Source organism: Dipodomys spectabilis, unplaced genomic scaffold, assembly GCF_019054845.1.
Source record: "Dipodomys spectabilis isolate Male_0828 unplaced genomic scaffold, ASM1905484v1 ptg000478l, whole genome shotgun sequence".
Classification (NCBI taxonomy): domain Eukaryota; kingdom Metazoa; phylum Chordata; class Mammalia; order Rodentia; family Heteromyidae; genus Dipodomys; species Dipodomys spectabilis.
In genome coordinates, this window is record NW_024871155.1 from 157,434 (window position 1) to 176,581 (window position 19,148).

The 19,148-nt window shown below is 56.0% G+C and overlaps 1 protein-coding gene across 1 annotated transcript; it reads right to left on the reverse strand.

Moving 5' to 3' along the window:
* Window positions 1–2,671: 2,671 nt before the first annotated feature.
* Window positions 2,672–11,581, reverse strand: LOC122098457 (cholesterol side-chain cleavage enzyme, mitochondrial-like). The gene is made up of 9 exons (XM_042668886.1): window positions 11,313–11,581; window positions 9,409–9,564; window positions 8,210–8,409; window positions 7,171–7,374; window positions 6,435–6,592; window positions 5,251–5,417; window positions 4,937–5,015; window positions 4,411–4,608; window positions 2,672–2,821 (listed from the first exon to the last, which is right to left on the reverse strand). Exons 1-9 carry the CDS (start codon window positions 11,579–11,581, stop codon window positions 2,672–2,674), a joined length of 1,581 nt encoding a protein of 526 aa, XP_042524820.1.
* Window positions 11,582–19,148: the final 7,567 nt, after the last annotated feature.

Sequence of the window (19,148 nt, forward strand, 5' to 3'; positions counted from 1 at the left end):
CATGGACTTTCCTTCCCGGCCGGCCTTGGAACCGCGATGCTCAGCTCTCAGCCTCCGAGTGGCTGGGATGACAGGCGTGCGCGCCGGCGCTCAGCACCCTCCCAGTGTGTCCCCCACTTCCACCCCAAACCCTTCCTCTGTCTGACACTCTCCTGTGTGAGCTCCTCCCACCCCAACCCTGGGCGCCTCCCAACCCCAGACGCCCCATCGGGGACCTGCTCAGCCCTGTGGCATCACAAGCCTGGGAATCTGTCAGAAGTCAGGAGGCCTCGGGCTGTGGATCGCTGGGTCCCTGGACATGGGGCACTGTCCTCGCCTGAGTCACCTTGCGTTCCGCAGAATGTCTTCATCTCCTCCACGGACCCCCAGCGGCCCCCAAAACTGGAACCCCAGCAGCCGGGCAAGCCGGCTGCCTCCCCGAAGGAAGCGGCCGACTCCCCCACACCTGAGCGGCCTCGTGCCTGAGTCTGCGCAAGATGACTCTATTAAACACCATCGCGCATCACCAACACCTCCTGTGCGGTCCTGCCAGCTCTGAAAAGCCTGAGGCCGCAGGGGCCCAGGGCATGGCAAATGGGAGGGAGGGGAAGGGGGCTAGGGGGGGAGGGGGGCTCACATCCTAGCTACTCAGGAGGCTGAGATATGGAGGATCACAGTTCAAAACCAGCCCAGGAAGGAAAGTCTGCTAGCTACTCAGGAGGCTGAGATATGGAGGATCACAGTTCAAAACCAGCCCAGGCAGGAAAGTCTGTGAGACATTGTTTCCCGGTGAACCAGCAAAAAGCCGGAAATTGGAGCTGGGAAGGTGGCTCAGTAGTAGAGCGCTTGCCCTGCATGTGTGAGGCCCTGGGTTCAATTCCTCAGCACCACATAAGCAGAAAAAGCTGGAAGTGGGGCTGTGGCTCAAGTGGTAGAATGCTAGCTTTGAGCTGAAGAGCTGAGGGAAAGCCCAGGCCCAGAGTTCAAGGCCCACAACTACCAAAAAAAAGCCAGGAATGGAATTGTGGCTCAAGTGGTAGAGCGCCAGCTGTGAGCCAAACAGGCGTGGGGCATGGACGCAAGAGGACTCATTGCGTTCCACACCAGGCTTGGCTTTATAACAAGACCCTGTCTCAAGAAACCAACAACCACCAAAAGGGAGGGGATGGGGGGAGTCTGGAATTTTCCACCTGCTAAATACCTGCCCTAAGTGGAATCGTGTCTGTCAGACCTGGTTTGTCTGTGTCTCTGGAAGGCACAGGCTTGACATCTCCAGTGGCCGTCACTCAGTGCTCCATTGATCAGGGACAAGGAGGTGTGCAGATGCCGGCGTGGTGTCAGGCCGGGGCCCTGTAAGGCCAATGCTGGCCAACCTTGGGGACAAGGTCAAGCCTTCTCCCCAAGGTCAGGGTTTTCATCTGTTCCATGAAAAGCTGGACACCTTAGATAGGAGCTCTTTCCAGAACTGACATGTGTGCCTCTGTGTGTGTGTGTGTCTGTCTGTCTGTCTGTCTTTCTCTCTGTCTGTGTATGTGTGTCTGTCTGTCTGTGTGTCTGTGGTGAACTTGGGGCCTGGGAACTGTCCCTGAGCTCTTTCACTCAAGGCTAGCATTCTTCCACTTGAGCCACAACTCCAGGTCTGGCTTTTTGGTGGTTCATGGAAGACAAGAGTCTCACAGACTTTCCTGACTGGGCTGATTTTGAACTGCAATCCTCCAGATCCTCAGCCTCCAGGTAGCTGGGATTACAGGCGTGAGCTAGCAGCGCCCTGCCAGAACTGGCATTTCTGAATCAAAGCTAACAGATCCAGAGGAGACAGAGAGCAAAGAGCATCTGCCAGGCACTGAGAGCTCTGGCCTGTCATCCTAGCTACTCAGGAGCCTGAGATCTGAGGATCACAGTTAAAGCCAGCCTAGGGAGGAAAATCCAACCCTTCTCTCCAATTAACGAGCAAAAAGCTAGAAGTGCAGGTCTGGCTCAAGTGGTAGAGCACCAGCCTTGATTGAAAAAGCCAAGGAAGAGTGCAAAGCTCTGAGTTCCAGCCCCAGTATTGTCAGAGAGAGAGAGAGGACAGAGAGACAGAGACAGACAGATGGTGGCGTGGTGGGGGGAGGGGCAGCAGGCTAAGCCCGCTGGGCTGCTGTCCCAGGCTAGACCCGCTCCTGTGTGGACTAGAGGGGACCCACGTGGAGAGCCGATGACCTCCCTGCCTCCTGCCCCTGAGGGCAGCCAGGGTTGAGGCCCACTGGAGTCTGGGCAGGTCTGAGGAGGGGGCAGGGGGAGGGGGACCAGGCCAGGCCCGCTGGAGGCCAGGCAGGTGGGAGGAGAAGCCTGCAGCTCTTCTGAGCAGATCACCCCACACCAGCCCCTCACCCCCAGGGACCGCAGTCCTGGCTACACCCCAGGATGGAGCAGAGCCCAGAGCTGGCCTCACTCCACGGGGTGGGGGGGGGTCCTACCCACAAGGCAGGGCTGGCCCTGGCCAGTGACATGGAGGCCAGCCTCACCCCCAGCCCTGGGGGAGCCTGGGGGCCAGCCCTGCAGCTTCCTGAGCCTCTGTGGGCCCCAGGATAGAATGTGCTGGAAATGAACATCCCAAGTGGAGGTCTACTGTTTATTGGCTTCCTGGGGTCAGGGCAGAGGGGGCAGGGCAGAAGACGGAGCTGAGCTTGGGGTGGGGGGGATTGGAGATTCAGGGGTCCCCCTGGGCCATCGGCGGGGCGGGTGCCGGGGCGAGGGGCAGGAGGGTGAGGAGGATGGGCTTGTCCGGCACCAGGATGAGGCTGAATTTGGTCCCCACCTCGCTGAGCTGCTGCAGTTCGATGCGGAAGTTCTCCAGCACCTGGGGGCGAGGGGTGGGGGTGGGGGGGAACAGCGTGGGCTGGGGAGGGAAGGGGTGTCTCTCCTGGGAGCCAGTCACTCACTCAGCCACAGGCAAGGGCCAGCTCCAAAGAGTGGGTCACCACCCCAAAACCCACCCCCCACCCTGGGTCCCAGATGATTGCTGCTGGCTGCTGGGTTGGCTGAACCTAAGCCTGGACCCCCACATCCCTCAACCCTGCCCGTCCCCACAGAGGGGGGTGGACAGCCCCCACACACACACAGATGCACACATGCTCGTGCACACACACACACACACACACATGCACACACACACACACACACAGACAGACAGCACCAGTAGCTCATGCCTGGAATCCCAAGCTATTCAGGAGGCAAAGATCTGAGGATAGCACTTCAAAGCCAGCCGGGGCAGGAAACTCTGTGAGACTCTTATCTGCAGTGAACCACCAGAAAACACGTGGAGCTGTGGCTCAAGTAGTGGAGCGCTGGCCTTGAGTGAAAGAGCTCAGGGACTTTGCCCAGGCCCTCAGTCCAAGCTCCATGACCAACCCAGACAATAAAAATAAACAGATGTCCTTGGCCCTGTACTCCTGGGGCGGAGGAGGAGGAGGTGGAGGAAGAGCAGGAGGGGGAGGGGAGGGGGAAGAGATAGAAGAGAGGAATGATGAACTGGGAGATGGCTGGATGACTCCTCAGGGCCAGGCCCAGCCCAGCCACACATCAATGAGCACAGTCATCTGCAGCTCTGGAGGAGGGGGAGATGGAGGAGGGAGAGCAAGAGAGATGGAAGAGGAGGAGGAGATGGAGAAGGAGGAGGGGGAGATGGAGGAGGGGAAGATGGAGGAGGAGAGGGAGAGAGAGAAGGAGGGGGAGATGGAAGAAGAGGGGGAGATGGAGGAGGATGGAGGAGGAGATGGAGAAAGAGGAGGAGCAGGTGGAGGAGGAGCAGGAGGAGGGAGAGCAGGAGGAGGAAGAGGAGCTGGAGGAGCAGCAGGAGGAGGAGGAGGAGCAGGAGGAGGAGGAGCAGGAGGAGGAGGAGGAGGAGGAGGAGGATGAGCAAGAGGAGGAGGAGGAGCAGCAGGAGGAAGAGGAGGAGGAGCAGCAGCAGGAGGATGAAGAGCAGGAGGAGGAGGAGGAGGAGGAGCAGCAGCAGCAGGTGGAGGAGGAGGAGCAGGAGGAGGAGGAGGAGCAGCAGGAGGAGGAGAGCAGGAGGAGGAGGAGGAGGAGCAGGAGGAAGAGGAGGAGGAGCAGCAGGAGGAGGAGGAGGAGCAGGAGGAGGAGGAGGAGCAGCAAGGAGGAGGAGCAGGAGGAGGAGGAGCAGGAGGAGGAGGAGCAGCAAGGAGGAGGAGCAGGAGGAGGAGGAGCAGGAGGAGGAGGAGGAGGAGGAGGAGCAGGACAAGGAGGAGGAGGAGGAGCAGCAGCAGCAGGAGGAAGAAGAGGACAAGGAGCAGCAGGAGGAGAAGGAGGAGGAGCAGCCGGAGGAGCAGGAGGAGGAGGAGGAGGAGGAGGAGCAGGAGGAGCAGGAGGAGGAGCAGGAGGAGGAGGAGGAGCAGGAGGAGGAGGAGCGCAGGCCTGGCGCACACTCACGTGCATGAGCAGCACCGCCATCTCCAGCTCTGCGATCCTGCGGCCCAGGCACTGGCGCACGCCCCAGCCGAAGCTGAGGAACCGGAAGTGCGTGGCCGCCTTGTCTTTCTCCAGCCAGCGCGCGGGCTGGAAGTTGCTGGGGTTGGGGAAGACGCTGGGATCCCGGCCCATGGCGTAGTTGGCCACCTGCACCAGCGTCTGGGGACCCAGGCGATCAGAGGGCACAGGTCACATGGGGGCTGGCCTCGCCTGACAGCACCCCCGAGACCCAGGGGAGGACTCGCTGGCCAAGGCGTGACCTCAAAGGGGGCCCTGTGACCTTGCACGAGGCCCTGTCCTTCACAGCCCTTGGGAAGGCCCAAGCAGCTGGGCAGATCACAGGAAGGACTTCCCTCCCCAGCCCCCCTGTCCGGCCCTTCCTTGGATTTCCATGACACTCAGGGTCACCCACCACCCCCTCACCCCATCTGTCCCCAATCACACCCGCCACCCCGACAGACAGCGCCCCAGTTCCCAGCACCCCGACCTTGGCAGGGATCTTGTAGTTCTGGAGCACTAAGTCGTTCTCCGGGTATCTCTGCACGGTTACAGAGATGGGGTGCAGCCTGCAGGAAGAAGACACCAGACACTGACAGACCCCCCCCCCACCCCACACTCACACAGAGCCTGGACGCAGACTGCTCCTCCCCTCCGCCCCCGGGGAGGACCCCTGGGGTAAACAGAGGCAGGACTGTGTCTCCCTCCCCCTTCCAGACTCTGTGCTGGCGCTGGTGTTGAACTTGGGGCTTGGAAATCCCTTCCAGGCCCAGGATCAGGGCCTGAGGGGCCCGCGGGGCTCACCTCAGCGTCTCCTTGATGCTGGCTTTGAGGAGCGGGACCAGGTGGAGCATGGCGGCCATGCTGCCCCCGGCCTGGCGCCGCGCGGCCAGCACCTCTCTCCGCAGCTGCTCCTGCACCTTCGGGTGGCGGCCCATCTCGTACAGCTGCCACTGCAGCGTCATGGAGGTCTGCCAGGAGACATGGGATGAGTGTGCGTGCGTGTGTGCGCGCGTGTGTGCACACACAAGCCCATCCTGGGGCTTCAACTCGGGGCTTTCTGCTGGTTCTGCTGGAGATCAGAGTCTCACAGCTTTCCCTGCCCAGGCTGGCTTCAAATTCAGATCCTCCCATCTCAGCCTCCCGAGTAGATGGGATGGCAGGCGTGAGCCACGGCACCTGGCTCACATTTTCACTTTTTCCCACCATCTGCAAAGGCAAAGCCTACAGCCCAAGAGCAAATGTACAAAAAGAAAAAAAATTCTACCAAGGCCGGGCATGGTGGCTCAAGCCTGTCATCCTAGCTACTCAGGAGGCTGAGATCTGAGGATCCCCGAACAAAGCCAGCCCAGGCAGCAAAGTCCCTGAGACTCTTATCTCCAATAAACCGCTAGAAAAGCGGCAGTGGTGTTGTGGCTCAAGTGGTAGAGCACGGTAGAGCACTCGCCTTGAGCTGAAGAGCTGTGGGACAGCGCCCAGGTCCAGAGTTCAAGTCCCAGGACCGACAAAAAACAACAACAACATCAACAAAAAACTTCCAAAGGCTGGAATGTTCTGGAGAGCCCCTAGGCCCTCCTTCTGAACTCCCATTCACACCTAGTATACATGCCTCAAGAGGCTGAGATCTGAGGATCCCAGTTCAGAGCCAGCCGGGGCAGGAAAGCCCATGAGACTCTTCACTCCAGGGAACCAGCAAAAAGCTGGAAATGAAGATGTGGCTCAAGTGGTAGAGCGCCAGATCCTGAGTTCAAGTCTCAGTACAGAGACACACCCACACACAGAGAGCCTGCACCTCCCTGTCCACGTTGGGTCCCAACACAGGAAATAAGAAGGCTGATGAGCCTCAGACCCTCGGGCCTCACTCTTCAAGGAGATTGGAGCCAGGAGAGGGAGGCAGCTGGGGGGGATCTGGTGGAAGATTCAGGGCCCACGGCTGGAGGGGAGGCGCCTGGCTGAGGAGGCCCCGGTGGCTGCCGGGCCTGACTCACCGTGTCCACGCCCCCCGCCAGCATCTCCGTGACATTGGCCTCGATGTTCTCCTGCGGGAGCTTGTTCTGCTCCAGGAGGCTGTGGAGCACGCCTGGGTACCTGTCCACCTTCCTTCTCCGTCTCAGGTCCAGGTAGAAGTTCTGAGTGTAGTTGCTGGCTGCGGATGACAGGGGAGGGCCGGGGCAGGGGCGGCCGTGTCACTGAGCTGCTACTTTGTGCTGAGCCTTCGTAGCTATCGTTTAATTCTCTTCCTTGCGTTCCCCCTTGCAGGTGCTCTACCACCTGAGCCAGTCCTTTGATCTTTCTAGGAGAGTTCCCTCCTCCCTTATGTTTTGTCCATTGTGGGGCTTGAACTCAGGGCCTAGGCGCTGTCCCTGAGCTCTTCAGCTCCAGACCAGTGCTCACCTACTCTGAGCCACAGCGCCACTTCCGGTTTTCTCATGGGTCATTGAAGATAAAGAGTCTCATGGACTCTCCTACCTGGGCTGGCTTTGCACCTCAATCCTCAGATCTCAGCCTCCTGAGTAGCCAGGATGATAGGCGTGAGGCCAAGGGCGTCTGCCTCCCCACCACCCCATCTTTACAGCCTTGATGGCATCTTGGGGGGAGGACAGGGTTGCCCGTGGTCACGTGGGCAGAAGGGACCCAAGGGACCTTAGATTCCTCCAGGCCCCAGCAGCCCCTCCCCCCAGCCTCCCTGTGTGTCCCAGGGAGGGGAGCAGCGCGAGCCCCCACCTTTGTTGAAAATCGTGTCCCAGGCTTCCTTGTGATCCTTCCAGATCTTGGTGCGGAGGAGGCGGAAGAGGCCGGGCGGCAGGTGCAGCATGGGCACGCTGCTGTGGAACATGTGTTCAATGGCGTCGATGAACCTCTGGTTGTCCGGGTCGACTATCTCCTCCAGCATGCCCAGCCGCTCCCCGAATATGACGGAGGTGATCGCTGCGGGGAAGGGACGGCGGAGGCCGAGGTGAGGGGAGCCCCTGGCCTCCTATCCACCAGCCTCCACCGCAGCCCTCCCACGGCGCCTGGCCTGGAACTCGGGGCCTGGGCGCTGTCCCTGGAGATTTTTCATTCAAGGCTCAGGCTCCACCACTTGAGCCACAGATCTACATCCGGCTTTTTGGTAGTTTATTGGAGATAAGAGCCTCACAGACACTGGGCGCCGGTGGCTCACGCCTGTCATCCTAGCTGCTCAGGAGGCTGAGATCTGAAGATCGGGGTTCAAAGCCAGCCTGGGCCGGAAAAGTCCTTAAGATCCTTACCTCCAATAAACCACTCAGAAAACCAGATGTGGCGCTGTGGCTCAAGTGGTAGAGCACTCACCTTGATCTGAAGAGCTGAGGGACAGCGCCCAGGCCCAGAGTTCAAGCCCCAGGACAGACAGAAAAAAAAGAGTCTCACAGATTTTTCCTGCCTGGGCTGGCTTAGAATGGCGATCCTCAGATCTCAGGCATGAGCTACCAGCACCCAGCTAGGAGAGTGCCTTATTGATTGACTAGATTAGCTATACACTTTCTCCATAAGTGGGAAGGGAGACTAAGGGCCCAAATCCTTGGGTAATCCATTTTCCAAGACTCAGTCTGACTGGGAAAGAGTGTGAATTATACCAAGCTCAGAGCACCCCGCCTTTACCCCCCTCCCCCAGCCCCTGACCACACAATCTCTAGAAAGCCATGCAGATACAGGTCCTGCGGGGTCTGAGCAGGGACTCAGGGTAAGATGAGCGAGGTCCCGGGGAGAGGGGACCCCACCCCTCCCCAGCCCAGCCCTTTACACTCGAAGGCAAAGCGGAACAAGTCGTGACTGAGGTCCCCTGAGAAGGTTCCGGAGCACTGCTGCTTCACGCGTCTGTTCAGCAGTCTGACAAAGTCCTGAGACACGGCCTCCATCATGGGCACGAAGTTCTTGATGGCCTCCGGAGACATCACCTCCTGGTTCAGGACCATGCGGTCTGTCTTCCAGGCCTCCGACTTCCTGAAGAAGCAGGACAGCCCACCCCCAGGGCCCCAGAATCAGAGACTCTGGGCCTGACCCCAACCCCGCACCCCCAGACTGGGCCAGGCCCCGAGAGCAAGAGGAGGAGACAGCCGAACGCTGCGGCTCACGCCTGTCATCCCAGCTCTTCAGGAGGCTGAGATCTGAAGATCACGGTTCGAGGCCAGCCTGGGCAGGAAAGTCCATGGGACAAGTCTTTTTTTTTTTTTTTTTTTTTGTCCCTGGGGCTTGAACTCTGGGCCTGGGCGCTGTCCCTCAGCTCTTCAGCTCTAGGCTAGCACTCTACCACTTGACCTACAGCGCCACTTCCAGCTTTCTGGTGGTTTATTGGAGATAGGAGTCTCATGGTCTCTCCTGCCCGGGCTGGCTTTGAACTGCGATCCTCAGATATCAGCCTCCTGAGTAGCTAGGATTACAGGCGGGAGCCACCAGCGCCCGGCCATGGGACAAGTCTGTATCTCCAATCAACCACTAGAAAACTGGAAGTGGAGCTGTGGCTCGAGTGGTAGAGGGCTCACCTTGAGCTGAAGAGCTCAGCATCCAGGCCCTGAGTTCAAGCCCCAGGACTGGCCAATAAGAGAGAGAATAAAATAATAATAATAATTATGATTATAATAACCCAAGTGCACTGCCTCCCGACTCTGCTGTGCGCACTGCAAGCGGGAAATGGAGTGTGTGTGCATGTGCGCGTGCACGCGTGTGCCTGTGTGCCCGTGGGCTGGTACTGAGGTTCGAACTCAGGGCCCCGTGCGCTCTCAGCTTCCTTGCTCAGCTGAGGCTCTGCCACTTGAGCCACGCCTCCAGCCCAGCTTCTTCCTGGTTGGTTTGGAAATAGAGTCTTCCACGCACACATTATTCATGAACAGTCTCTGGTCAGCTCAGCCAGGGAGTCAAGGCCCCCCTCTGTCCCCCCCTCCATCAGAGTGAGTCTCAGCCCCCCCTCTTGGCCCCCTGATCACCCCCCCCCCCCGCACTCACTTGAGCAGCACGCCGGTGGGTTTCTGGTAGCACTGGTGATAGGCCACCCAGGGCGGGATGAGGTAGCGCTCCGGGTGACGCCCTTCCCCCTTAAACAGCACCGCCACGTCCTCGGGGTCCATGATATACACAGACTCTATGTTCCCAAGCTTCTCCCTGGAGGGACAGGAGAGAGTCTCATCTCCAGGGAGCGTGCCTGCCCACGCTGGATGTGAACCACCATCCTCAGATCTCAGCCTGCTGAGGAGCTGGGATGACAGGCGTGAGCACCGGCGCCCGGCTTTTTCTCCATGCTCACTGTGCTGTGTCACCCAGAGCCCGGGACCTGCCTCCCCCAGTCTTGTCTTCGGCTTGCCTACTACCTTCCAGAAAATTCTCTCCATGCTTTTCCAAGTAGATTAGAACTAGCTCCCCAGTCCCTGGGCCACAACCCAAGGCTCTGGTGACCAGCGGGCCTCATGGTGGAGAGGAGGCAGCATGCTGGCCTGCGAACAGAACCTCCACCCTGTTCTGTGATCGCACAGCCTCCAAACATGGCGCCCTGGGCTGGGAAGGTGGCTCAGGGGTAGAGTGCTCTCCTAGCATGCATGAAGCCCTGGGTTCGATTCCTCAGTGCCACATACACAGAAGAGGCCAGATGTGGTGCTCTGGCTCAAGTGGTAGAGTGCCCAGCCTTGAGCAAAAGAAGCTCAGGGACAGTGCCCAGGCCCTGAGTTCAAGCCCCAGGACTGGCACACACACACACACACACACACACACACACACACACAGCTTGAAGATGGCCGACCTTAGACCCTGCTACACCAGAACAAGCCATAGACCCTGAGGCCTCACCGCCTAAGGCTGCACAGCAGAGGCTCCAGACCCTGCAAAGACAGGAGCAGAAGCAGCTGCTGGTGTACGGAAGGGGAGCCAGCACCCCACCCCACAGCCGAGGAGTGGAACTGGCCCAGAGGGGAAGAGGGAACAGAGCCAGGGTCTCCTCCCTGACTATAGGATTTCACAAACTTCATTTACAGCCGTTCTGAAGACCAGAGTGCAGAAGAAGTATTAAGAGAGCTTGTCCTCAGCCAGGATTAGTGGCTCACGCCTGGAATCCTAGAAACTCAGGAGGCTGAGATCTGAGGATCACAGTTCAAAGCCAGCCTGGGCAGGAAAATCCGTGAGACTCTTATCTCCAATGAACCACCAGAAAACCGGAAGTGGTGCTGTGGCTAAAAGTGGTAGAGCGCTCGCCTTGAGCAAAAGAGCTCAGGGACAGCGCCCAGGTTCAGAGTTCAAGCCCTATGACCCATCAAAAAAAAAAAAAAAGCAGAGAGATTGTCCTTGGCTGGGTCTGGTGGCACACGCCTGGAATCCTAGAAACTCAGGAGGCTGAGATCTGAGGTTCAGAACCAGCTGAGAAAAAAAACCAGCTCAGGGAAGGAAAGTCCACGAGACTCTTATCTCTCAGTTTACCAACAAAAAGCCAGAGTGGAGGTATGGCTCAAGGGGCAGAGTGGCCAACCTTGAGTGAAAAAGTTAAGGGACAGTGCCCAGACCCTGAATTGAAGCCCCAGTATAGGATGGATGGAAGGAAGGAAGGGAGGAAGGAAGGAAGGAAGGAAGGAAGGAAGGAAGGAAGGAAGGAAGGAAGGAAGGAAGGAAGGAAGGAAGGAACAAAGAAAGGAAGGAAGGAAGGAAGGAAGGATGGGAGGAAGGAAGGAAGGTAAGGAGGGAGGGAGGGAGGAAAGAAGGGAGGGCACCCCATCTCTAGCATGGGGACGCAGGGTGAGGCTGAGTCTTCAGTGCCTGAAACCCAGAGGTCTTTTCCTTCTGTAAACGAGAAGGCAGTGTGGGGGGACCCAGGGCAGATCCTTGTGTGGAGAGGAGCACAGCGCTGAGCCCCGCGGGCCCAGGCTCACCTGTAGATGGTCCCATACTTCTGGAAGCTTCGCACGTGGTGGTGGTGGATGCCCTGGGCGCCTTCCTCCCTCCAGAAGCGGAATAGGTTCAGCCAGCCGTTGTCCCCCGGGGACGGGATCTCGTGGAAGGGACGCGGCCCGGGCGTGGACAGGGTGGCCGTGCCTCGGCCTGGCACGCCGGGATGCCCGGGGCTCTGGCGGCGCGTGCCCCAGGCGGGCTGGCAGCTTTGCACCAGGACCGAGCGCCCAGGAAAGCCTTTGGGAAACATGAGGTGCGCTGCAGCGGCCTCGGGCCTCAGGGCTGTGCTTATAAAGGCTAGCTCAAGGCCGGCTCCTCTGCCTCGTCCTCCGCAGGCCCCTCCCACACCAAGACATCACAACCACCAACACACCTGTCCTGGGTGTTTGCCTAGGGTGTGGAGCCGAGGAGGAGTGCAATGGAAGCGCATTCAAGGCAGAGCAGGGCAGACACATGGGGGCAGGAAGGCCCAGGCCCACACACCCCTGGCCACGTTGGCAGCCTCCTCCATATCCCGCGTCTGTGGTCACCTGCTGCCCACAGGCGAGAACCTGCCGGCAGACCTCTCCTCCGTGCTGCTGGCTGAAAACACCAGGCTGCGGGCAGAGCTGGAGAAGAACCACCACCAGTCGGCCCCCAGGATCCTGCAGCAACAGGCCCTGCCGGTAAGAGCCTCCTGCAAGGCTGGCCTGGACCTGCCTACGTAGGTACCAGCCACGGCCAGGAGCACCAGCCAAGCTTAAGGTCCAAGCTGAGCATCCTCGGCTTGTGCCTTTCCTCCCAGCCACTCAGGAGGCTGAGACCTGGGGATCATGGTTGGAGGCCAGTCCAGAGTTGCGGGGAGACTTCTTATCTCCAAAGAGCCACCAAAAAGCCACACGTGGCACTTGTGGCTCAAGTGGTAGAGCTCCAGGCCTGAGTGGAAAAGCCAAGGAACAGCATCTAGGCCCTGAGTTCTATCTTCAGTCCTGGGGTTAAAAATAATAATAAGGGCTGGGAAGATGGCTCAGTGGTAAAGTGCTTGCCTCACATGCATGAGGCCCTGAGTTGGATTCCTCAGCTCCACGGAAAGTAGAAAGAGCTGGAAGTTGCAACGGACCAGCTCAGCCGGAGCACTGGGACCGACGGGACAGGGATCTCGGGATAGGTGGGCAAAGGAGTCGGCCAAGTGACAGACAGACACAGACTCCAAAGAGTTGCGTCTGAGTGTATCTTCATTGAGGAGAATTAACATTTTTATACAGTGTGTGATTGTGACATAGATCCTTTGTTTATTTAAGAACGTAACCAATTTTTAAAAAGGCAGAGCATTGATGAATTACATGAAAATTGATGACTCTCCCACCAACGGTTTAAGGGAAGTGGTGTGAACCGAGTCTAGCTCATTGTTTAATAGAATGCATCATCTATTCGGCCTTTTTATGTTTAATAATTAACACACCTAAGACAGGGCTGTACTTATATTGTACTGTTTTTATTTTTATTTTTATCCAACTATTTTGATCTTTATAAGCTCCTGTATAAGGAAATGGTTCTTCGGTTGGTTCAGGAAATATGACATTACTAACTTGATATTTTGTGGGAAACCACCATCTCTTCCCTATAACGTAAGTTGGACTAAACTTAATCATAACTGTTGGGAGAATCTTTCTTTTTCTTTTATAATCAGAGGTCCCTTTTTTTTTTTTTTTTAGAACTCTCTGAACTACTGGGATAACTCTTTCTAACTTAGTTTAATTCATTGATTTTGTCTAATGGTCATATCTGGAAATTTTAAGTCTCTATATTTACTATGCGTGAGCTGCAAAACTGCTTGTGAAGTTGTAGGAGTTTCTGGAGGCAGGGTCACCTCAGATGATAGATTGATTGGAGTATTGCCACATTTAATCTTTGGCCTTAGTCTTTACCACTTAGAGAAGCCTGTCTCTATTGCACTGGAAAGATGCAACATGCTCTGTTGGCGGATCAATAGAGAAATTGCCAAAACGAGAATAAAGGCAACGAGTGTACAGCCAACAAGAAGATAGTAAGAATAAAGGTAGAGGCTATAAAGGTGCAGCCAAATAGGGAAAGGAAGTTAAACTATCCCGTTTTGCAGACGACATGATACTATACCTTCACAATCCCAAAAACTCCATCCCCAAACTCTTAGAAATCATAAATCACTTCGGCAAAATAGCAGGATACAAAATAAACCCACAAAAATCAGTTGCCTTCCTGTACACTGACAATGTACAAGAAGAGAGGGAAATAAAGGGAGCAACCCCATTCACAATAACCTCCCCCAAAATAAAATATTTTGGAATTTTCCTAACCAAAGATGTAAAAGGACTATTTAATGAAAACTATAAAAAGTTAAAGAAAGAAATTGCAGAAGACACTAGGAAATGGAAATCCCTGCCAGGCTCTTGGATAGGCCGACTTAATATAGTAAAGATGGTAATACTTCCAAAACTAATATACTAACTCAATGCAATTCCTATTAAAACCCCAATGACGTACATCACTGAAATACAGAAAACAGTCCAAAAATTCATATGGAACAACAAAAGACCTAGAAGAGCCAAAACAATTCTAGGGGATAAAGACAATATGGGAGGGCTATCCATGCCGAACTTCAAACTCTACTACAGAGCTATAATAACAAAGACAGCATGGTACTGGCACAAAAGCAGACCCGAAGACCAATGGAACAGAATAGAAGATCCAGATATAAATCCACAGGCCTACAGCCAGCTGATATTCGACAAAGGAGCCAAAGACATACAATGGAAGAAACACAGCCTCTTCAACCACTGGTGCTGGGAAAACTGGGCGGCCACATGCAGAAGACTAAAAGTGGACCCCAGCCTATCACCATGCACCAACATCAACTCAAAATGGATTAAAGACCTTAACATTAAACCTGAATCTCTGAAACTACTGCAGGACAGAGTAGGAGAAACACTTGAACTAATAGGCACAGGCAGGAACTTCCTGAACAGAGTCCCAGGGTCACAACAAGTTGGAGAGAGACTCGACAAATGGGACTACCTTAAAATAAAAAGCTTCTGCACAGCTAAATCTATCGCAACCAAGCTAGAAAGACAACCAACTAACTGGGAAAAAATATTTACCAGCAATATATCAGACAAGGGGTTAACATCCTATATATACAGGGAACTCAAGAAACTAATCCCTCCCAAACCTAACAAACCAATTACTAAATGGGCAAGGGAACTAAAGAGAGACTTCTCAGAAGAAGAGATAAAAATGGCAAAGAAACACATGAGGAAATGTTCATCATCCCTGGTGGTGAAGGAAATGCAAATAAAGACAACCCTGAGATACCACCTTATCCCAGTCAGAATGACCCACATCCACAAATCAGCCAACGACAAATGCTGGAGGGGATGTGGAGGAAGAGGAACCCTATTACACTGCTGGTGGGAATGTACACTTATACAACCACTTTGGAAAGCAGTCTGGAGGGTCCTTAGAAAGCTAAAGATTGACCTCCCTTACGACCCAGTCATACCACTTCTAGGCATCTACCCTGAACAACAGGAACCAATATACAAGGACACGTGCACCTCCATGTTTATTGCAGCACCGTTCGCAATAGCTAGGATATGGAAACAACCCAGATGCCCCACCACAGATGAATGGATCCAAAAATTGTGGTATCTATACACAATGGAATATTATGCAGCCATTAGAAATGACAAAATAATGGCATTTGCAGGGAAATGGATGGAGCTAGAAGGAATCACGTTGAGCGAGGTAAGCCAAGAGCGAAGAGACAAACGGTACATGGTCTCCCTGATAAGTGGATGCTAAATCCAAAATGTTAGGTGATACGACAAAATTATCAGGATTTAAGAAACAAAGAACTCCCACTCATCTGGTTGAACCACTACTAAATATCCCCATGCTGCTGATCGCATGTATGGTGTATAACATGTGAACACTGTTATATGTTACAGACTGTGATAGACAATTTGCTCCAGGAAAGTTAGAATGAGCTTGTGACTTTAAATGAGCATCATTATTCCACAATACTGTGAAATTCCGGAAATTATGTAATCACTTAATCACAATCACAAAAAAAAAAAAAAGAACCTCAGGGAAGGGAGGGAGGGAGGGGATGGTAGGGGGAAAACAATGGAGGGGGTAACAATGTTCAAGAGGAAGTGTACTCATTACCTCACTCATGTAACTGTAACCCTCTGTATAGTATCTTTACAATAAAAAAAAAAAAAGGTGCAGCCAAGTGAGTGGGAAGTCTGAACTAACACCCTCTTCCTGCAGGCATGATTCCTTGAAGCACTTTGTCTAAGGCCATCTCTAAGGCAGACTCCACAGGAGGGGGCGTGGCAGGAAGGGGCGCTGTGGCTCAAGTGGTAGAGCGCTAGCCTTCAGCTAAAGAAACTCAGGAATAGCACCTGGGCCCTGAGTTCAAGCCCCAGGACCAGAGGGAAAAACATCCATGCTAGGCTCTGGGTTCAGTGGGGTTCTAGGTGTCCCCTGGGATGTGAACTTGCACACCGTGCTTTTGATCCCGGGGTACAGGGGGTACACGTCTGCATCGGAACTTTCCTCCTTCACTCGCCTTGAACTTCCAGGTTCCGAGCCAGCCCCACAGGACCCCTGACCCTCCTCCAACTTCTACCTGGACCCCACCCAGGCCGCCCAGAACTCCCTTCTAGAAGCTTCCCTGGGATTGGTACAGCCCTGGAGAGCCCTTCCCCCCCCCCCCCATGCCAGGTGGACCCTGGGGAGTTGGGAGCAGGTGGAGACGCCGCAGAGAGGCTGCGGGAGATGGATGGCCAGAGACCCTGTCCACACAGGTGGGCCCAGGGCCAGGCCTCAGCTCTACGCAAGCTCCGGGCGGGGCCCGGGATGACAGCCAGGGCTGGGACACTCTGGGCTCACTGCCTGGAAAACACTTCCAGATGCCTAGCCAGCTGCCCCATAGGGACGGGCGTTTTGGCTTCTTCACAGGATCTTCCAGAACGTTCTCCACATAGTCCCTTGTGGGCATGAAAGAAAGCTCCCTCATACCTGTTGTTTACATGCAAACATGCATGTGTGCAACTTCAGAGGCCAGCCAGGCACCCGTGGCTCACGCCTGCCATCCAGGCTACTCACGGGGCTGACAGCTGAGCCCAGTCGGGAAGGTCTAAGAGACTCTTCTCTCCAATAAGCAGCCAAAAGCCAGAAGTGGAGTGTGGGTCAAGGGGTAGAGCCTCAGCCTGGAGCAGACAAGAGCCAAGGGAGAATGCTCAGGCTCTGAGTACTGGCACCACATCAAAAACAGCCAACAACTTGGGAAGGTTCCGATCTGTGAGAGATTCTCAGTGCGGGCCAGAGCCTGTGCTTGTGTGGAGGAAGGCTGAGTTTAGAACTCAGAGCCGGCTGTCTCAGCACCGCCAGAGCTCACAGGAGCTGGCCTGGCCCCCGGCCGCCGCGGCCGCACAGCTGACTTTCTGCGTTGTCCACAGGATCTCCTGGGCAGCAGCTCTTCAGACAAGTTTAACCTGCTGGCCAAGCTGGAACGCGCTCAGAATCGGATCTTGGCCCTGGAAAACCTGGTGGGTGAGGTGAGCCTTGGCTCACTGCTCAGCCTGCCACCAAGATGGAGGCTCAGTACACAAGTAGGGTCAGGGCTGAGTAGGTGACCAGGACCAGGGCTTCGTATGTGACTAGGATCCAGGCTCGTCGGTGACCAGGGTCAAGGTTCAGTATGTGACCAGGATTGAGGCCCCAGTCTGTGACCAGGATCAAGGCTCAGTATGTGGTCAGGATCAGGACTCTGTGTGTCCCAGGATCAGGGCTCACTGGGTGACCAGGATCAAGGTGCAGTTTGTGACTCGGATCAAAGCTCAGTGTGTGAGCACTATCAAGGCTTTGTGTATGACCAGGATCAAGGCTTAGTATGTAGTCCGGATCAGGACTCTGTGAATGACTAAGATCAGGCTCAGTGAATGACCTTGATCAAGGCTCAGTGTGTGACCAGGATTAGAGCTCAGTGTGTGACCAGGGTCAGGGCTTAGTGTGTGAGCCCTCTCCAGGCTGTCTGTGATCAGAGTTGGGCTGAGGGTTCAGTATGCTGTGGGCTGTAGAGATGGTCTGTCAGTGTGTTGGAGCACTGGCTGAATGGCCTCTGTCCGGCTTCCCGTGGGTGTGCTGGGGTGGCGCAGGTGTGGGCGCAGGCCCGGCCCTGTGTGCCATGGGCCGCACTGCCAGGGCCTCTGCAGCGCCTGTCTGGTGTGTGCAGCTGGAGGACTCGGCGCGGCGCTGGGGACGGGAGAAGCAGGACCTGGCCACGCGGCTGCAGGAGCAGGAACACGGCTTTCGGCATGCCTCCAGCCTTGTCCTCACAGACCCGGCTGTGAGTCAGGCCCAGAGGAGAAGTCCAGAGGTTCAGGTGACCGGGGCCTGGAGGAACATGGGGGCAGCTCCTGGAGAGGGAGCTCTGTCCCTGCTCTCTCCCACCCCCCCTCACTCCCCCAAGGATTGCTTCAAGGTGACTGTGGCCAGGTCCTGTGCTCACACCTGTAATCCCAGCTCCGCACAGGCGGAGATCTGAGGACCAAAGTTCAAAGCCAGCCCAGGCAGACAGATCCATGAGATTCTTCAATGAACCAGCAAAAGGCTAGAAGTGGAGCTGTGGTTCAAATGGTCGAGCACCAGCCATATGAACACGCAAGGCTCTGAGTTCGAGCCCAGTTCCCAGTGACAGCGTGGCTACGTTGTCCAGGCAGCGCAGGGCTGAGCTACCACGTCAGGAAGCCGCACACACTCCCCCCCAGGCTCAGCCTCGGTCCTGGATTCTCCTGCTCCAGGGCCTTCCATCCTTCGCTCATGATAGAAAGTACTGTGGACTCTTTTTAATTATGTTCTGTGCCGGTGCTGGGTCTTGAACACAGGGCCTGGCTGCTGTCCCTGAGCTCTTTTGCTTTGTCTGGCTTTTGGCTGGTTCACTGGACATAGGAGTCTCATGGACTTTCCTTCCCGGCCGGCCTTGGAACCGCGATGCTCAGCTCTCAGCCTCCGAGTGGCTGGGATGACAGGCGTGCGCGCCGGCGCTCAGCACCCTCCCAGTGTGTCCCCCACTTCCACCCCAAACCCTTCCTCTGTCTGACACTCTCCTGTGCGTGCTCCTCCCACCTAACCCTGGGAGCCTCCCAACCCCAGACGCCCCATCGGGGACCCTGCTCAGCCCTGTGGCATCACAAGCCTGGGAATCTGTCAGAAGTCAGGAGGCCTCGGGCTGTGGATCGTTGGGTCCCTGGACATGGGGCACCGTCCTCGCCTGAGTCACCTTGCATTCCGCAGAATGTCTTCATCTCCTCCACGGACCCCCAGCGGCCCCCAAAGCTGGAACCCCAGCAGCCGGGCAAGCCAGCAGCCTCCCCGAAGGAAGCGGCCGACTCGCCCCACACCTGAGCGTCCTCATGCCTGAGTCTGCGCAAGATGACTCTATTAAACACCATCGCGCATCACCAACACCTCCTGTGCGGTCCTGCCAGCTCTGAAAAGCCTGAGGCCGCAGGGGCCCAGGGCATGGCAAATGGGAGGGAGGGGAAGGGGGGATGGGGGTACGGGGGGGGTACCAGGAGGCTGAGATCTGGAGGATCACGGTTCAAAACCAGCCCAAGCAGAAAAGTCCATGAGACATTGGTCCGGTGAACCAGCAAAAAGCCGGAAATTGGGGCTGGGAAGGTGGCTCAGTGATAGAGCGCTTGCCTTGCATGCATGAGGCCCTGAGTTCAATTCCTCAGCAACACATAAGCAGAAAAAGCTGGAAGTGGGGCTGTGGCTCAAGTGGTAGA

Coding starts and splice junctions, on each gene's coding strand:
- LOC122098457 (XM_042668886.1), bottom strand. CDS start 11,581: ATGTTTCCCAAAGGCTTTCCTGGGCGCTCGGTCCTGGTGCAAAGCTGC. Junction 5,418..6,434: donor TGGCGGGGGGCGTGGACACG/GTGAGTCAGGCC, acceptor GTCTCCTGGCAG/ACCTCCATGACGCTGCAGTG. Junction 4,609..4,936: donor ACTACAAGATCCCTGCCAAG/GTCGGGGTGCTG, acceptor CTGGGTCCCCAG/ACGCTGGTGCAGGTGGCCAA.